General features: G+C 31.3%; 1 protein-coding gene and 1 long non-coding RNA gene across 14 annotated transcripts in view; one reads left to right on the top strand and one right to left on the bottom strand.

Annotated features, from left to right (window-relative positions):
• LOC123389311 overlaps positions 1–7011 on the top strand; it is a 54886-nt gene extending 47875 nt beyond the window's left edge. For both annotated transcript variants that reach the window (XR_006603913.1, XR_006603916.1), the window contains exon 3: positions 2964–7011. This is a non-coding gene — a long non-coding RNA (uncharacterized LOC123389311). The remainder of the gene's footprint in view (positions 1–2963) is intronic.
• GPHN (gephyrin) overlaps positions 1–19173 on the bottom strand; it is a 639435-nt gene that overhangs the window by 176309 nt on the left and 443953 nt on the right. For 7 of the 12 annotated variants that reach the window (XM_045070686.1, XM_013057196.2, XM_004738961.2 and 4 more), the window contains one exon: positions 13406–13462. The exons of 4 other annotated variants lie outside the window; for them this stretch is intronic. In XM_045070686.1, the coding sequence (XP_044926621.1) occupies positions 13406–13462 (57 nt within the window). Of the gene's footprint in view, positions 1–11089; positions 11162–13405; positions 13463–19173 lie in introns of all 12 variants that reach the window. One more of the 12 variants, XM_045070696.1, reaches the window with a different exon arrangement.

Genomic DNA, 19173 nt, shown 5'->3' with positions numbered 1-19173 from the left:
GGACCAGTTGAAACAGGGTCTCTTACTTCTCTGCCATCTTGCCCCTCTCTCCACTCTGATTACTTTTTAAAAATTCAAAAGTGAGGTAGGAGTTATGAAACTTTGGTGAACAGAAGTTGTAGTGTATTAAAAGATTTCAATTCTAACAGATTTCTTCACATTATCTCCAAATTCCCAAGTATTATATACAAACAGAATGAAAATAGTAAACATAAGAGTGACAGGAAAGAGTGGGACACTACAGAAAACGACACTGAAATAAATAATAAATTGATTATTAATAGTTTTTCTAAGTGAGATTTTATGAAGTAGAAAATCTGAGGCGATCATTTCACAGTGTAGAATCTTATTTTATTTTATTAGTTTCTCCCAATGGAGAAGTTTATAGTCCTGTTGATGGTTCAAAAATGTCTCCCCCCCGCTTTTTAAGGAGGAAATGTTGCAGTATTTAAAATCCAGTTTTCTTCCTTCCTTTCGGCTTTCCCTCCACCCTTGACTATGTAGATATGCTATCTGCAATTCAACTGAAGTTTACATTTGCAGAAGGCCCAAACTTTCAGTCAGCCAAGGTTTGTTTAGATCAGAAATAGTGTTTTAAAAGTGTGCTGGCTTCAAAGGGCAACTGTTTTGCATGCTACAACTTAAAAATGCCAGTGTTTCTTTGGGTAGCTAAAAGTTTTAAAGCATTAAAATAAAAATAAAATTGGGGTACCTGGGTGACTCAGTAAAGCATCTGCCTTTGGCTCAGGTCAAGATCCCAGGGTCTTGGGATAAAGTCCTTCAAGAGGATCTCCACTCAGTAGGGAGCCTGGTTCTCCCTCTTCCTCTGTCCCTCCCCCCTGCTTGTTCTCCCTCTCTCTCTCTCTCTCTCTCTCAAAATAAATAAATAAATAAAATCTTAAAAAAATTAAATCAAATCTTGGTATGTGTCCACACAATAGTAAAAATCAATTACCTTCAAAATTTTAAATTATCTAAATCAGCCTTGCTAATGAGAAATCTAAGACATTAAAGATAAGGTTTTAAAGTCTTCATTTTTTTTTTTTACTGTTACAAATCATAAAAGATTTATATCTAGTATATATTTCAGCTTTTCAAATAAGTCAAAGAGCACTATCTCTACAAGGGGATCATACTAATTCTGGCTTTTGTCTAAACTAAGTGAATTCTGAAGCAATTTTTTCAAACGATATTAAAAAATGAACACTGGTGGAACAATGCTGGAGCAAAACTGAGATTAGCTGGGAATTTGAAAGGTGATTTCTTTCTTTTTATTTGAGGGGATGAACAATCATGTAGAACCTGTGACATTGACCTCATTACATTCATGGTATTCTATGCATTCTAAATGTGAAGCCAGTTCCAAAGGTCAAGATACAGCCAGCAGATTATAATTACATTTAAAGAAGAAATAGTAGGTATTCAATATATACTTACTGAATGACCAAATATAAGAAAAATAAGAATAATAGATTACAAGAGGAAGGTCTTTGTAGTATTTCCTGCATTAAAGCTTTGTATCTTATAGGTACATCTAAATCCTCTCATAAGATAAAACCAAAAACTATATCATCAGCCTGAACCAGGTAAATAAATACTGTGAAAATACAAGGCTATTATTGCATGCCATGCAGAGCTGACGGCTTTTAATAACTCCTGAACAGCAGAAAGCATGGTATTTAAGAAAAAAACAATTTTCTGACACTCATTTGGAAACTTTATGATGTAAGGCAAGATATCTAACCTCTTTGAGATCAGTTTCCTGGTTTATAAAATCAGGCTGACCCTAATATCTAAACAGCTTGTGTGAAGACTAATTTAAATAAGATCAATGAGATGTCAAACACAGGGCTTGTCATATATAAAAGAAGTAATTTTTACAAAGGGGCAATCAACTACATGGAGTAATATTTGCTGAGTAGTATCAGTCAGGTAAGGTTAGAAATTATCTTGTTCTTGAATAACTCACGGTTAGACTCATTTTTGAACATGGCTTATTTTTCGGTCTTATGAATGATACAGAAGAAAGTGACATGAAATTGATAAAGCCAGTGTGCTACATTGGGTACTGGAGAATTATTCCTTTAGTACTAAGGTCAGTGAAGATGGTATAAATGTTAGGGAAGAAGAGATTGAGTCATGGAAAGTTTGGCCACCTCCACTGATGCTATAAAATAAAAAATACAGCTAACCAACAATCCCATCAAGAGGCTTCCATATGAAAAACTGAAATATCAGGACATTTATTGAAATTCTAATTATTAAGACTCATAGTCTAAAATTTTATAAAACAATTGTTCACCAATTTAAGATGAAGTAGAAAAAATTATGGAGAGTTATTCTGCCTGAAGTGTTATCATGAATATTAGATTCCCTAAGCCATTCTTCATGGTCTTATTGGTCTTTATAGCATCATAAATTAAACATAAATACCATTTGTGAAGTCCACAGAGATGTGTCATTGGGAATATAAAAACCCTACCACAAATGACAAAAAGAGAAACACATTTTATGACAAATAAATAAAGCTAAAGTGTCACAATGAAAAGTAACAAATCCAGATAAAGCCAGAGTTCATTTAAGATCTGAATGCTATGGAGCAAATGCTACAGCATACACAATCCCATCCCCACAGAAGCCAGTTCCACATTCCAACCTGAGAACCCTCCTGCACACATGCTGTCACAGAGGAAGTAATACCCTGATGGATGCTGTAGACTGTGACTGAAGATGATGCCAATGGTAGACTTCTTATACACTCTCATGGAAAATGGAGAATTGCCTGGATGAAGTGTCAGAAAGAAATGGGTTATATATTTTTTACACTGGGAATCATAATTCTGGGGAATTAAGAAAAGACCTACGGAAAATGTGGTGATGAGATGATATTAATCTTGTCTCTTAAAAGTCTGTTGATATCGCAAGTCATTTATTTGCTTTTCATTACTTTCTTTTCCCTACAGATATGTATTTCAAGAAGAAATTCTCTACAAAATAAAGTTTAAGAGAAAAAAATCTAAAACAGCTGTAACTTGCAAAGGAAAAAATTAAAGAAGATGGCTGTAAAACTCTTTATTCAATTCATTCAACCTTGTGAAGCCAGTGGTTTGATCAAGCTATTCCTTCTAAAGTCAAAAGATGTTATCCTGTCTGTGGTTCTGCATACACTACCTGGTACTTTAGATAGTGCCATGACATTTTTGAGATATTTCTGCAATCAGAATGAAGTTAACAATACTAAATATGTGTAGAAATATATTTTGTCTGGAAAAAATTAGAATCTTAAAATTCACAGGATATTACTTTTATTTATAGCCGTATTTTGAGGCACAAATACTCTTTTCTCTTAGTTACTCAACAGTGCCCCCCTGCTTTGGAAAGTAGATTTAAAGTATATTCAAAATCTGTTAATATTTCAATGAATCTGTTTCACAAAAACAGAAACAGATATGATATGGTTTTACACAGTAAGAATAAGAAATTAGGCCCTTAAAAAGGCAAAAAACATAGTTCAAATGTCATATAAAATAGTTTGTCAAAAGAACATGAATCTCATTAGTGATTATAAAATTAATCTTCCAGACTACAAGAACCTTATACAAATACGAGTATCACTTAAGAAAACTATTTTCCCAAGTGACCTAATCAGTTTTCTAAAAAGGAATGAGTCTTCCCTTTTACATAAAAACAGGGGAATCATATTAACTCTTCATTTAATAGCCAATTTGGGATGCTGTATCTATAGTTAATGGGACAAGACTGTCATTAATTCATTGTACATCTTCAGCTACCAGAGGGACCTATACAGGCCTATAAACCAGAATCTTTGTCTTTAGCCAATATTTAATGACAAATTACCTGGCTCAAAGGAATTTTTATGGAATTAAAGTGGTGGTAACAATCAAGTTGGCTATTTAGATTTTAACCATTTCAACATGATACAGTGACTACCCTCTCCCTCCAAAGTTACTCAGAAAACAGTACAGTATAAAAACATAGAAAATTCCTTCCGAAACTGCTAACTTTCCCCCTTTGGTACCCTTATCCCTTTCAGCCAAGTGCAAAGTGCAAGGCAAAATAAATTAAGGCAAAAGGAAAATAAAATAAGAAAAATGGTGAGGGCGAGCATGTTGTTGACCATGTAAGATAACACGTGCAAATTATACCTCAGATACACTATAGGTAGATGAGCACGAGGGAAGCCAAGCCTGGTTTTGCAGTGGGGAAAAGAAAACACTGTTAAAGAGGAAATGATAGCATAGTAAGGGTCTCAGAAGATTAGATGGCTCCATCACCAACATATTTGCCAGATAACAAGACAGCCTTATAAGCAGACACCTGAGTTTGGAAATCTCAAGGTTCAAGATATTGGAGGAGAATCTTGTGATTAAAAAAGAATACCTAGCTAAAAAAAAAAAAAAAAAAAAAAAAAAAAAAAAATCCATGACAGAGATGACTCCCTCTGATCAGATCTGGTATGATCTTGCTGAGGAGATGCTCATTAAGGTTAATCGGAAAGTAGAACACTTATCATTTTTCTCCTGTAGTATTACACTGATCTTCATTGGTTTAGGAACACTAGAAAACTACATGTGAGGTTATTTATAAGATGAGAACTCTACTGTACATCTTCATCTTGCTTTTTAAAGAGGGCACCAAAGCCAGCTCAGTGTTCTGATTCTGATGTCCTGTTCCTATTACTCCATTCACAGTACTACTGAATCTTCATATGTGTGTGTGTGTATACACATACATATACATACTCATATATGCACATGTATGTATATATGATACATTAATGTATATAACAATAAAAACACCATAAGAGGCAAAAATTGAAACACAAAACTCTTGTCCAAGTCTATCTTCTATCAGAATGCTTTACTGGTTTTTTTAAAACAGCTGTTTTATACTAAAAAAATGTTTAATCTTCATGCTTTGAATTGATAATTTTCTCTCCTATTATTACTTTATAGATTGTCACACTGCCATGTTCAATTCTCTGGCCTCTTCTTTCATTAGGTTGTTAATAATACCAGGTGAGTTAAATTTTTAAGTATGCATTCTCTACTTACAAATTCTTTATGAAGTTACAAAATGCAAAGGTAGGGTGGGGGAAATGAAGATATAGAAGATGGCACAGTGGAGGAATCAGAAATGCCCTTATTATCTTATTTGTTCAATTGTATTTCTACCATGAGCACAGCAAACTGTTGTAGGTGCTCAGTAAGTGTTTAATGAATAAATGAATATACAAACTCTTTTTCTTCTATATTTAAAACATTGAACTGTGTGAAATAATGTTGAGAAGGTTTTATATTTACTATCACAAAGATCTGTGATAAAATGTTACCACTGCTACTTAAAAGGTTACTTTGAGGTATTTCCTAAAATATGGTAAATTCTATACATACAAGAAATTAAAATTTTTTCCCAACTATATACACATCTAATTTTCTTCAGCAAGGTGTTAATTCTAAGAAAACTTGGCTATGCACGTTTGTTCTGTCTCTGTATATCCATAAAACTGAAAAACTTTATCTTTCAAAACAGTTTGAGTCTTATCTTTTTTCCTTATCACTTCTCCATTTCTTGTTATTAGGGAAATTTACTTGCCAAGGAGATCTTTTATTAGTACCTTATTTTGTATTAAAGTCAATTCTGATAATGGCAATTCTTCAATAAGCATTAAACATCTCACAGTGTGTGTCATTCCCACTTCTGTGATGTCTTAGCTACTAAAGGAGATTTTATAAGTATTAGATGAGATTTTTTTTTTCTGTTCTAAAAACAGATAAGATTTTTGTTATTTGGTAGAAGTGAAATCTCAGAATTGTATTAACATGCAAGTTAAGCAAATTCTAACAAAGTGAAAGGTAGCAAAATTAGCCTGTTTTCCAAACAGATAATACTAAAGTTGATTTACTGTCATCCTCATCATTACTGTAGTCTGGTCATATTTATGATACATCATCTACCAAGACACTCAGGATGATACATAATTATTGTAAATTGAAGAGTAAACAAATGCATATTATTAATATGGGCAAGTGCCAAAACATCACACAAGGTAGACTTAATAGGAAGCTCAAATAATCTACAAAAGACTCTAAAAATTGCCTGAGAAAGTAGAGTATATAGACAAACTGATGTTTACTCATTTAAAAACTACTGAATGCTTATTTGCTGTTCTTCCTTACTTTAGTCAGGGTTGACTGATTCAATGCAGATGCCTTCTAGATATTCAAGTGCTGTTAAGATAAGACATATTGGTTGATCCTGTCAGGGTGTCTTTGCCAGTTGTACAAAATTTCCTGTAGATGGAATGATTTCTTGGTGCAGTTACGTATGAAAAATCAAAAGGTGGTCTTATCTTTAATAAGATATATTGAAACAATAAACAGAAAAATGTGGTGTGCAGCAAATATACTCTTAAAATACATTTTTTAAAAGTCTGAGAGAACAAGATTGGAATTTATCTTTTTACCCTAAATCTCTGTAGGGGTGCTCCTCAACAAAGAGTAATTTATAATCCATAGTTTATCTATATGACAGTTCTATATTTGAGGGGTTTAATGTTAATCCCAGGGTGGGTTTACTTTGTGTGTGTGTGTGTGTATGATAAAACAATGGCAAACAGATGACTAAAAATGTAAAGATAGAAGATTTCAGGGTATTAACTCTTTTAGACATAAGCTTCCAGGCAGAATAATCTGAAACCATCCCCCTAAAATCAGCAGCTTTCTTTTCCTCAAGCTCTAAAATGAAGATAATTTTACAGAGTCTCTATTGTAATCACTTCTCTGTTACTGTCATTTTGACACACTAGCTTGTTACAGCAGGTCTCAGCAAACTTTTCTGTAAATAGTCAGATAGTAAACATTTCTGGCTTTGTGTGCCATATGGTCTTTACTGTAACTGCTCATCTTTACTTTTGTAGCACAAAAGCAACCATAGATTATATGCAAATGAATGAATGTGGCTGTGTTTCAATAAAACTTTATTTTTGGACACTGAAATTTGAATTTCATGTGCTTTTTACATGCTGTGAAATGACATTCTTTTGGTCACTCCCATCATTTAAAAATGCAAAAATCATTCCTAGCTTGTGGCCCACAAAAGAGAAACAGGATTTGGCCCAGGAGATTTAGTTTGCTGAACCCGGAGTTATAGCATGAATATAAAAAAGCAAAAAAAAGCTCCAAAACACTTCATCAGAAATATAAGAACAGTTGTTCAGAACTAAGACTGCAATGAAAATGCTGATCTTAAAAAAATCTATAAAATCACAACTATCTAATCCATTATTTATATTGATCTTATTTCATATTAGTCTTAATTCAGCATTCAGAAAATTGTTAAACATTTAAAAATCATTCTTTAAAACACATGACTTTCTGACTCGACTCAGATATTTTTCTTAAACTTATTAAAAACATATTTTAAGTGATAACTCTTCCCTTAACTTTTTCTACTTCAAATAACACATCCTTTTATTTTATGTTATCATAGCAAGTACTTAAAACTATCACATTCCTTTTACTTCATTATCTAATTCCTACTTTGCTTATGTGTCAATAGTCTGTTTTCATAAGTCATCTTCCCTTTTATTCTTTGTCAAAGCCTTTAAAAAATTAACATATTTGGTTACCCAAAATCTATTTGTATATGTTTACAGCTGAATAGAAATTTACTATCACACTACATAGACTAAATGAAAACATAAAATTTGTGGCTTTGTGGCATTTTTACTCCTCTCCTTTCTTTTCTTTATACTTGTCTTTATTTCATGAGCGTTTATGTTCTTTTTCTCTGAATATTTCAACACTCAAACTTTCCAGGGACCCATCACTCTTTAATTAGCTTCAACTTTGTAAACTTACCTTGATTTATATTATCTAAATAAGGTATTAGTTTGTATTATGCTTTTCAATTCAAATGTTTACACGTTTTTCAATCTTAAGCCTAACTTTTAATATTCTTCTGACTAGATTCATGTATTTGAGTATTTTTTCTTTTTCTCAATTTAAATTCAATTGGCCAACATATAGTACATCATTAATTTCAGATGTAGAGTTCATTAATTCATCAGTTGCATATAACACCCAGTGCTCATTACATCACCTGTCCTCCTTAATGGCCGTCACCCAGTTACCTCATCCCCCCACCCGCCGCTCCTCCAGCAACCCTAATTTTGTTTCCTACAATTAAGAGTCTGCCATGGTTTGTCTCCCTCTATGATTTCTTCCCATTCAGTTTTCCCTCCCTCCTCCTATGATCCTCAGTGCTATTTCTTACATTCTAAATATGAGTGAAACCATATGATAATTGTTATTCTCTTATTGACTTATTTCACTCAGCATAATACCCTCCAGTTCCATCAGGTTGATGTAAAGGGTAAAATTTTATTCTATTTGATGGCTGAGCAATATTCCATTGTGGAAATGTTTTTTTTTTTTTAAAAAAAATCTATCTCACACCTTCTTAAATGTAAAGATATTTTTTTCCTTTATGTGGTGTTATTTTCTAGTCATTATTCTCAACACATTATCAGTCCAAGGATTTGTAGTAACTTTTGAAGTTACATTAAATTAGGCAAACTCTGCTTATAAGATAATAATTTGTAAAGGCACAAGATGACAGTTTTGTTTTTAAAATTACTAAAAACTCATTTGGGGTTCAGAATACTTCTACTTTGTACCATGTATAGAAAATGATGATATATTCTTAATTTATAATTCAAGAATCTGACATATCCTACTTTTTGCTATAAAAGTGCCAATATAGGATGAAGTCTATTTTCATATGAAAAATAGTTTATTATTATTCCAAAAGTTATATCTTAGAATATTCTACTTTATATCAATGATTATCATTAATAATTAAGGATGCAGGATTCTTTTCTCTCTAAAGAGTAATATATCATATAGATGATACCCATTGAAGTATTAATGATTTAATTAAATCCTTATCCCAGACATTTGAATGATGTCTCATTTTCCAACTATTAAATAAAACACTTAAGTGCAAACATGGTTTTTAATATTTCATCTTATTGAACTATTTAGAAATGTTTCAATGAATTAAAAGACATTCACATACTTACTCTTGTATATAGATGCCTACAATAAATTTTTCATTTATATGCCAATTCATCTCATTTTAGGAACAAAATCTGTTTATATAGCTTATGGAAGTGAGAATAACTTTATTCTGCTTCTAAGCAAAAACTGTTAACATGAAAGGGTTATTTTAAGGCATTCTGGGATAATGGGAATTAAAAGGAAAGGGAGAAACTGAACACTCAGATAAATATTTGATATGCATCTCCTTTAAGCTGAACTCTCTACCAAAGATACAATTTGCCTTTTGATAGTTTTCCTCCACATACATTTCTAGTTAAAGGGAATCTTAGAATGATTTATCTAATATTCAATCTTTTTAGAAAAAAAAGATAATCAGAACAAAGTGTGACCCAGCAAATGAAACAAAAGATGGGCTTACTACTTATTACATATTGTACCATGCAGTACAGGTGTTAAAAAAAGAAATTGAAAAGTGGCATGTATATAATTTAATCTTTGAAGCACAAAACTTTTAATCCTAATCTAACATAAATCCCTTCCATATAGACCATAAGAAGTCTTAACTTTCTAGTTTTGGTTTGATAGGGAAAATAAAACCACCATCACTTCTCATGGTTGGTTACAGAGAGTATGACATGAAATACATTTACTAATATTGTCAGAATCTCTTTAGGGCTTTCTAGAATAATATTCAGGTATGTTTTAGACTGATTTAATCATAAAATTCATATAATCTTCTTTTTAAGGTAGTGGAGTAATTCTGGGAGTGATTATGGTTGATTTTTGAAATTCTGTAAGAATATTCAGAAAAGAAGGACTGGGTCACAAGAAAACAGAAAAGCAAGACACTTGCATTAACTGCAATCAGAATTTAATGATTAATACTATAAAAACAGCTTTGGATTTGAGTAATCAGAAGTTTAATATGGAGATATAAGTAACTATGTATGGTACATAATTAAAAACAAGCTGAGAAGCCAGAGAATTAATGTATTACTATTATTGTTTATTCTACTCTTTAAAAAAAACTATTATAGCAATATGAATTAAAGGTATGGCAATAATCTTGGGAGAAGAAAATCCAGGCTAGGATTGATAGAAACTTTTAAAAAGCCCCAAGAATGGGTTGTCAGAGCTAAACAGAGTGAGAAATTATTTACTGTAATAATTTTGCTTTTCTTCTGCAATATTTATACCATTTACCATTTCAGAGATTTTATTTCCATTTCTCTTGAAAAGATATATTCAGGAGAAGGACGAACTATTCTGAGTCTGAGCTCTATAGGTCACAAAAAATATAATTGTTAGTATTGCCTATCTGACACATGTACAGTATTGAGTGGCTATAAGGTATTGTTCTCCTTCAAAGTGTTGTCTTGGGTAAATTAGCCTTTATCTCAAGTATTTATACGATGTTATATGACATTGAAGATGCCTACTGCCTAATTTTTTTAAACAAAAGAATCTTATAGCTATTCCCAAAGAGTTTAAGAAAAGTCTATTAACTCAGAAAAATGTGTCTATTTGCTAGATTATCTACAATGATACTCTAACACTGATCATTTTCCTTGACAAAAGCAATTGAATCATCAAGGCTCTATCACTTGGATCCAGCCAATAATTTATAGTCTTGCTGACAAATCCAACAAGGGGTAGAAGACACGGTCAATGGAAAAGCTCCAAGTGAAGTCTCATGAAAACATTCTCAGAAAATTCAACAATTGTGTAAGAAACACAGATTTTGAAAAGAAAATTTTTATTTTGTACTGGAGCCATAAAGTTATTAAATCAACTGCAATGCTAGTGTGGCTTAAGTGTCCTCTTTCCTGCCAATTTAATCTTTATTTCATAAATGTAAGCATGAAGCTACAGCTAGGAAAGAAAGAGAGGGAGAAAAGAGACAGAAAGTAAAAAAGATGGAGATGAGAGGACAAACCAATCAGATTTGGAATTACCAGTCAGCAGAAGTTTAGGAAAAAAAAAATCACCGAGTGAAATCGTACATTTACTCTGAGAGAGTATCCTTTCACATTGCCTTCTAGGTGATCTCTGAGCTCCTCCAGCTTTCGATGGAGCTACATGTAAACATCAGAAAATGAATTGAAAAAGCAACTTGTTCTCTTTTCCATTTTCTTTTTTCCTTTTAAAAATAAGATCATAGCATTATACATTTCTCACTGCCTTTTGCAAACATTTCAAAACATCAAAGATCTTTGCGTAACACAAGAATACATGCTCAATAAACCTGTGACTAGGAAGCCAACTTTTATTTTAATTATAGCATCTTTTCTCCCCAAAGTGTTGGAGAAAATAAATACTATATCTTTATAATCTCCTAGAGATTCACTTTAAAATTTTCTATTTGGTACATTATGGAGTAAACATATTTAGAAATTATGAGATTTGCTTTACCCAAACACACTTTTTGATTTAAAGCTGAAACCATATTAAACTGATTGAACCCTAACATGTATCTTTCTTTGATCTTATACATATACATGTGTGTGTGTGTGTGTATATATATATATATATACATACATATATGTATATATACTTAAAAATAATAAACATACAATTTTAAGTTAAAGCTCTATACAGCCAAAAGCTGAACTTAGAGATAATTAAACACATGCGCACTTGCACACACAATTGTTTATAGCTGATGGTGCTATACTTATGGATGCCATTTTATCTTTATTTCACTATCAATAATTTCTAAAAAGTTATCTCACACTTCACTTTTTCATTTGAATCTGGCTCATAATCCATACTCCAAACAATAATGGACTTATGTTCCCTTAAAGACAAAGGTAAAATATGATACCTCACAAGTAGACAGTGAGGAATGCTACTGATGTCACTGGGATACATGAACTTATATTTTTCTGACTGAATCATTTTAACTTGCCTTGATTTTGAAAGAGGCATATAATCAACACTTCCCATCCCCTCTCATTATTCTTAGTGAAAAAACATTAAAAACAAAACAAAACAAAAATGCTACCCAGTATACAGCAGTGTTAGAGAACAGAGAAGATGGCTTGTCTGGAATAAAGGACACAAACATACAGACACACCTTCATCCATGTGCACTCATGTGCGTGCACACACACAAATAAATAACAACAACAAAAAAGTAAAATTAAGAAGGCAGAAGAGGCAAGGAGAGGAAGGAGTGTAAAAATTAGTACAGCATAAATTGTTAAATGGAAATAAATAGGAGGTGTATAAAATTTTGAATTGACTTAATAATAGCCCTCAAGGTAGTTAATGAATTTTGGGATATCCCAATGCAGTAAACTGTCATTTTGATTAACAGTTACTATTGCTGTTAGGACAAATGGGATTGAGATACAAGTAGTAGTTAATCTGGGGGGAAATTCTTCAGCATATTTTTAAAATTCAGCAAATTTTCTAACTTGCATTTATGGTGGCAGCATTAAAAGTGACCAATGGTTATATCTCTGTTTCTAAAGGATGATGACTGGCTTACCTTTTCATAGTCATTGAATGTTAAGAGTATCGAGTTCCCAAGATATATTGGCCAAATAGATATTTAACAACTAGCAAATGGGACCATCATATTAGAAATCCTTAAGTTGTGTATTAGCAGATGACATACACAAATGGGCAAACATTTTGATATATGTTGGTTCTATTAACTGTTATATCAATTTTTTAACTTAAAAAAAACAAATCAAAGGAGATTAAAAGTGTTCAAATACTATTAGCTATATGTGAGCCCATTATACAGCATCATATAAAATTCTTTTTCTAATTCTTAAGATTTTATATATGTATACACACACATCTATATGTGTATATATGTATATAAAATACATGATACTAACTCATAGTAATTATTTTTTCTGCAGTGAACTACAAATGGTAATGACACTAACATAACATTTAGTTACTTTTTATAAAAAAAGCAAAAAGGGGAGATAATATTCTGAAAATAAATATTAGTTCTCTGTGTAACAGGAACTTAACACATAGTCAGTGACATCAGTCAGAGGAACGGTTTACTCTAGAACCCCAAATTATAGGCACCTATAATGAGACAATTGCCCTTTCTTTTATTTGTGGTGCCATTCAAAGCTAGTTATTTGGCATCTTGCCTTCAGCTGGTTGCTCTATGTGTAGCTGAAACAAACAACAACAAAAAAATATGACCCAACAGCCAATAAAAATATTAAAATAAAAAAAATGGGATGGTGAAAAATGGAAAAAGCCCCCTTCCTCCCACCACCCTCCAAAAAGGAAGAAGTGTAGGCTATAGACGAAATCTTGCCAAAAAATGTTAGAAACATATTTACTTTGAGGGATCCAACTCTACTAGCAACTCCTTTGCTTTCATCCGGCCGTCTAATTTGCTACAATGAGGGAAGATGGGTAAAAAAGACAGAATAAAGAAAAAGTGAACTTAAAAAATTTTCTATACATTAGTAAGTAAAACATGCAAAAACATCATTTGACTCTTTGAAGAATCTCTTAGGAAGCCAAGGAGTTAACTAACCCAGAGGATATATGACATGCTCTGCAAATAGGCTGGTCACTAGAATTGTCTTTATTATAGCATTATTCCTGAGATTAGGAAATGGGGACTTACTTTTGGTTATCTTGGGAACTTCTGATGTAGCAGTATCTGGAATATTGTTACATTTGCGTTTGGTTTACAAAGAACAAAGAATTACAAATATATCTATGCAGAGAACATTGTCTCTTTAAGTGTTACAGTGTCTATTCTGTTGTAATATCAGAAAACATCAATGATATGACTAAAACATGAGTGTTCTCTTAGAGAAAAGATGAGTCTTAACAAGCATCATTCTTGAAAGGTGACAGAGTGAAGCTCCTCTGCTTGCTGACCCAAGCACCAGGTTGTTCAGCTGTCACTGAGATTCCCAATTAAACAATCGTGCTGCCCAACCAGAAAATTTTAATGCCAGACCAATGTTAAATACATTCACTCCCTCAAAACTTTATTTTATTTCAGTTGAATTTTCCTCTTGGGTAAGATAGGAGAAAGTAATAGTGGAACTACTATTTTAAAAACTGGTTTGACATCACTATGTAAAAGAGAAACGGAAGATTCTCAACACAAAGTGTTTTATTAGATGAGATACAAATTAGAATATTTTTCTTTTTTTTTGCTTTTTTATAGAGCTATAATAAGAACTAATACTTGGTTAGAGAGGAAGATAAATAAAAAAGTTAGGGAAGAAGAATGAGGAAGCTTCAGACCAAGCACTTTTATGCCATGGGTCCTACACATGAAAAATGATGGTTTCCATTCAGACCAACATAGGTCAAGTTACCTGTGATGGTTCTGGTGTTTTGTTTTTCTTTTCTTTTTTTTTTTTTTTTAAAAGACAGTAGAGGAAGCATCAATGTGATAATGTGATGCCAGGTTCCAAGTGTTAAAATCCTCAGGGCAAATAAGAAACCTGACCATGCTACAAAATTACATTTCCTAGAGACAGGGTATAGATTGTCTTAGCCCTTTTAGGATCTCTCTGATAGCATATGGAGATTGCTTAGGAATAATACTGAGAAAACTGAATTTTTATTTTGAAAAAAAAAAAAGCATCATGGTATAAAAGAATTATGTCAACTTTTGGTTTTAGTTGATAAAGTTTTTATTAATTCTTCAGCACTAGCTAAATGTTATACCCAAGAGATAATCACCAATTCTTATTCTTCTTAGTCAATACTTCTTAGTCTAATACTAATTAGAATAGCAACATTATAAGAGAGGGCTTCTGAATGGGCAGTGAACTTACAGTATCTACTCTTTCTCTTGTGCTATTTTCTTTGATCTTAGAGAACATTTTATATCAAAACAATTTCCCATTTTAAGTGGAGACTCACAATATCTTGATTATAAAGATAAAGTAGGTAATTTCCTATTAAAAATATAGTCTAATGCCTCATGCTCTTTTCTGAGAATGTTTAGAAACTGAAGATTTTCAGAATTGTTAACAAGTGAACACCATTTTCTACATTGTCTTTTATTTCCAGAAGAGTTAAAATTACACAAATTCCAGCAACATGAGGTATCTTCTTCAAGGTTATTTGTTAATGACAAATCTAGGAAAAACATCCACAGTTTCTGACTTCCAGTTTATAGTTGTATTCCCTCTAGAGACCTGGAAATAAATGGGCTGGAAAAAAATTGATGCTTATAAGATGTATATGTATATGTGTCTCTGTCTTGTGTGTTTATCTGTCTCTCCATCCATGGAAGATATTTAATGTTATTTTATTTATTTATGGGAAAATTTTTTCCCTGAACCATTTCAGTTCCAAATGCAAGTGCAAATACAGAAACTTAATGAGTTGTAAGAGTCACCCATTAACTCTAAATGTGAAAAATAGACTATAATACCAATTTATTTTTATTTTTATTATTTTTAAAAATAATACCAACTTAAATAAAGATGTTGGGAACAGGAAGCTCATCTGTCCAATGCTTGACATCAATTTTCTGTATATAAATCTGACTTTGTAAATTTGAAACTGTCATAAGAAACAACTTTAGAAAACCATGTAGTTGTTATCAAAGCCAGAAGTGGCTGTATTTCAACTGTTACGTGATTTTTTTTGTGGTCCCTGAACGAGGTATAATAGCTAATACTGAAAAACTTCAGAAAGAATTCAAAAAAGATTTGTCTCATAAATTAAATATTAAAACCAGAGAAAAGTAACTTCAGTAGATTTTAGTTTAATACTCTCATTTATTCTAGTCAACCCTTAATCAACAAATATGATGAAGTAATATAAATAAAAGAAATTCATAGCTAACCCAAATGCCTGATTATTTTTCTTTGATAAGAAGTTAAAAGTAATCACAAAAGATTAGCATTTGGGTTAGATAAATTACTTTACTCTTCATGATAATTATTATATCCTACATCATTAGCTAATTTTATCCATATTTGTCTATGAGGTTAAACATTTTGCATCAGTAACTAAGAGACGCCTTTATCACATATAGGATTATTGCAATATAAATGAAGTTTGAGAATTGGATGTAAAGAATTGTAGGGGTTATGACTGGTTGAGATTATTAGTTTATGAAGTTTGAAAATTAAAACAAAACTAAAACAAAAATGTTATCATTAATGTTTTTCTACTCTGAAGAAAACATTTTATAGGTATTTCATTGTGATTTCAAAAGGCATAAGTCAGAGGGTCAAAAAAATTTCAATTTTTATTCAGTCTCTCAGCTATAATATATCTATTAAAAATAATCTGAAAATATTGCAATGTATCACCTCTTTTGCAGCCTCCTGGAAATCTTTCATCAGAGATTAATTACAGAGGAATTTATCCTCAAGGATTAATTACCAGGATGTAGCCTATAAAGCAGTGAAATGACTCTGCTATATTTATTTACCTTTTTCATAAGAGCTTGAATTCTAGAAATATCCTGCAACAAAAGAAACTGCCTGGATGCTAATACAATATGGGTTGTTCATTATTTTTGATTTAGAACAATTCTCCAGATCCAAACTCACTATATAATCATTTCCACTGTTAACAAGGTAGAAAATTATCCCATCTCAAAAAAAAAAAAAAAAAAAAAAAAAAAAGAAAAGAAAAGAAAAAAAAGAAAACTATTCCATCTCACCCTCACTTCCCCTGCCAATAAATAGTTGTAAATGTTTTATCTGTATTAAAGGAAATGTAGATTTTGGAGCAGAAATCCAACTTTATATTAATTTTCAAAATAAAATATAAAAGTTGAAAGAAATTTTAGGCTTGTAAAAGTGACATTAAGTTAGGTTCCTACATCACTGGGTGTATGTATTCACACTTCTCTTTAGTTATTATAGATTTATCAAAAAATCTGAGAAGAGATGGTATATTTTCTGTATTTGAACTTAGGTCTAGACAGGTTCAGGGGCTTTCTAGAGACATATCAATAAAAAAATGCTCTGTACTATTAAATTTTCACTCAGGTCTTTTCATTAAACTTTAGGCTCTCATTTATGGAATGGCTAAGGTAGATTTCCTTTTTCTCTCATAATATATTTTATATTAATTTGAAATAAAATGGCACAGATTAAGCAAACATTTTTCCTTGCTTTTTTTGCCTTAGTAACTGAATTACTTTATTTTTAGAATTACCTATAATTTACATTCAGAACTACCCTGGCAGACAAATATTTCTAACCCTATTTTATTATGCTACTTTTTTTTTTTTTTAAAGATTTTATTTATTTATTTGACAGACAGAGATCACAAGTAGGCAGAGAGGCAGGCAGAGAGAGAGGGGGAAGTCAGCTCCCTGCTGAGCAGAGAGCCCGATGCAGGGCTTGATTACAGAACCCGGGGATCATGACCTGAGCAGAAGGCAGAGGCTTTAACCCACTGAGCCACCCAGGCACCCCTATGCTATTGTTTTCTTAAGTATGGGTATCAATGAGAGGAAATAAAACTTTTTTCTTAGAAATTGTTTATCTTTTAACCAATACCACTCAATATATATTGGTACAACTATGGATTGCTTCTTATAGTTATGATTTGGAGGAGATTTTTAAAAATCTCCTTTGAAAATTAAAATGTTGCAAAACAAAAAATTTTATCACTAGTAATTTTTCTACCCTGAAGAAAACATTTTGTAAGTATTTCATTGTGATTTCAAAAGAGGGTCAAAACCATTTCAACTTTCTATTCAGCCTGTCAGCTAGAATATATTTAACAGAATAGAATATATTTAACAAAATAATTATTAAAAACAATCTGAAAATATTGCAGTGTATCACCTCAGAGCTCAAAAATTAAACATACTCTTGAAAAGAAATACTTTTGGGGTCTGGTTAATATTTTAATTAACTATACTTCATCTCTTTCAATAAAACTGTTGCTTCATCATAAAACAACTGTTTCATTTGTGACTTATTAAGGCAAAGTAAAAAAGAAGGAAGAAATGAAAGGAAGGTGACAATTACATGTCAAAAAAATAATGCATTTCTGAAGAAAAGCAATATGATTATAAACTAAACCAACAAAAGAATAGAGAAGACCAAGGAAAGAGTTGCAAAGGTTAACAAGGAAAAGAGAAGTCAAAATCAGAATCTTGTTAACACGTCACAGATCCACCAACCTACCTCTTCCTGACAAAAAATTTTTATCCTTAGAAAATCCTTCCTATTTAAGGATCTTATTTCTCATGATATATTAACATATGAAATTATTTATTTATAGTTTATTATGGATTTAATTTTGATCTTTAAGTTTCTATAATAGCTTTGATTCCAAAACAATCTATACAAAATTAGACTTTTCAGCAAGTTATTTCCTGCCAGAGTTTACATAATGCAATCCATGTTCTTTTCTTTTCAAATTTCTTATCTCTCTGAAAGAAATTATGAAGCCCATCAATGGTGTGGTATAAAAGTTATTAAGCACTTTGAAATAACTTAAAGTAGTACAGTGTATGTTACTAAGAATTATTTATTATTTGTATGAAACAGAAAACATTTTATTTTAAAACTTCCACTGAAATGTGATATAATTTTCTACCCAGCAAGATTGAGAATTGAATGGTTTAGCCTAGATATTAAAATGCTCTCATATAAATATAGTTATAAAAACAAATAAATAGTTGGCTTTATGAAGATCTGTTATAAATCTGAAAAGCAGGCATTATCTGTCATTATCAGACCCTATTTGAATAACAAAAATTTTTATTTTTCTGGTTTAAAAAATAATATAGATTACAAAACAATTTGCAATTCTATCCCTATGCACTATTGTTTACCTATTTTTTTCTAACCACATATTTTATTTTGAGTTTTCCCCCCATGTCATTAAGTACTCCAAAAGATATGATTTTTTGGGGGTTATATAAATAATTCAAATATGCATGTGTAAATTATTTAACCATAGACATTAAGGTTGGTTCTAATTTTTTATCAATTTGAAAAATGGTATAATAAATAATCTTATATATAAGTCTTTAATGGCTTCTTTGATAGTTTCTACTGGATATATTTATGGCAACTGTGATTGATTAAAATATAAGAAAAATTTTAAGGATATATTATATCCTTACATATATGTTCACTTGAAAGGT

Source organism: Mustela putorius, unplaced genomic scaffold, assembly GCF_011764305.1.
Source record: "Mustela putorius furo isolate JIRA1106 unplaced genomic scaffold, ASM1176430v1.1 tig00000129_pilon_pilon_pilon, whole genome shotgun sequence".
NCBI classification, from domain to species: Eukaryota; Metazoa; Chordata; class Mammalia; order Carnivora; family Mustelidae; genus Mustela; species Mustela putorius.
Note: the sequence above shows the minus strand (reverse complement) of the source record. Positions and strands in the feature narration are given on the sequence as shown.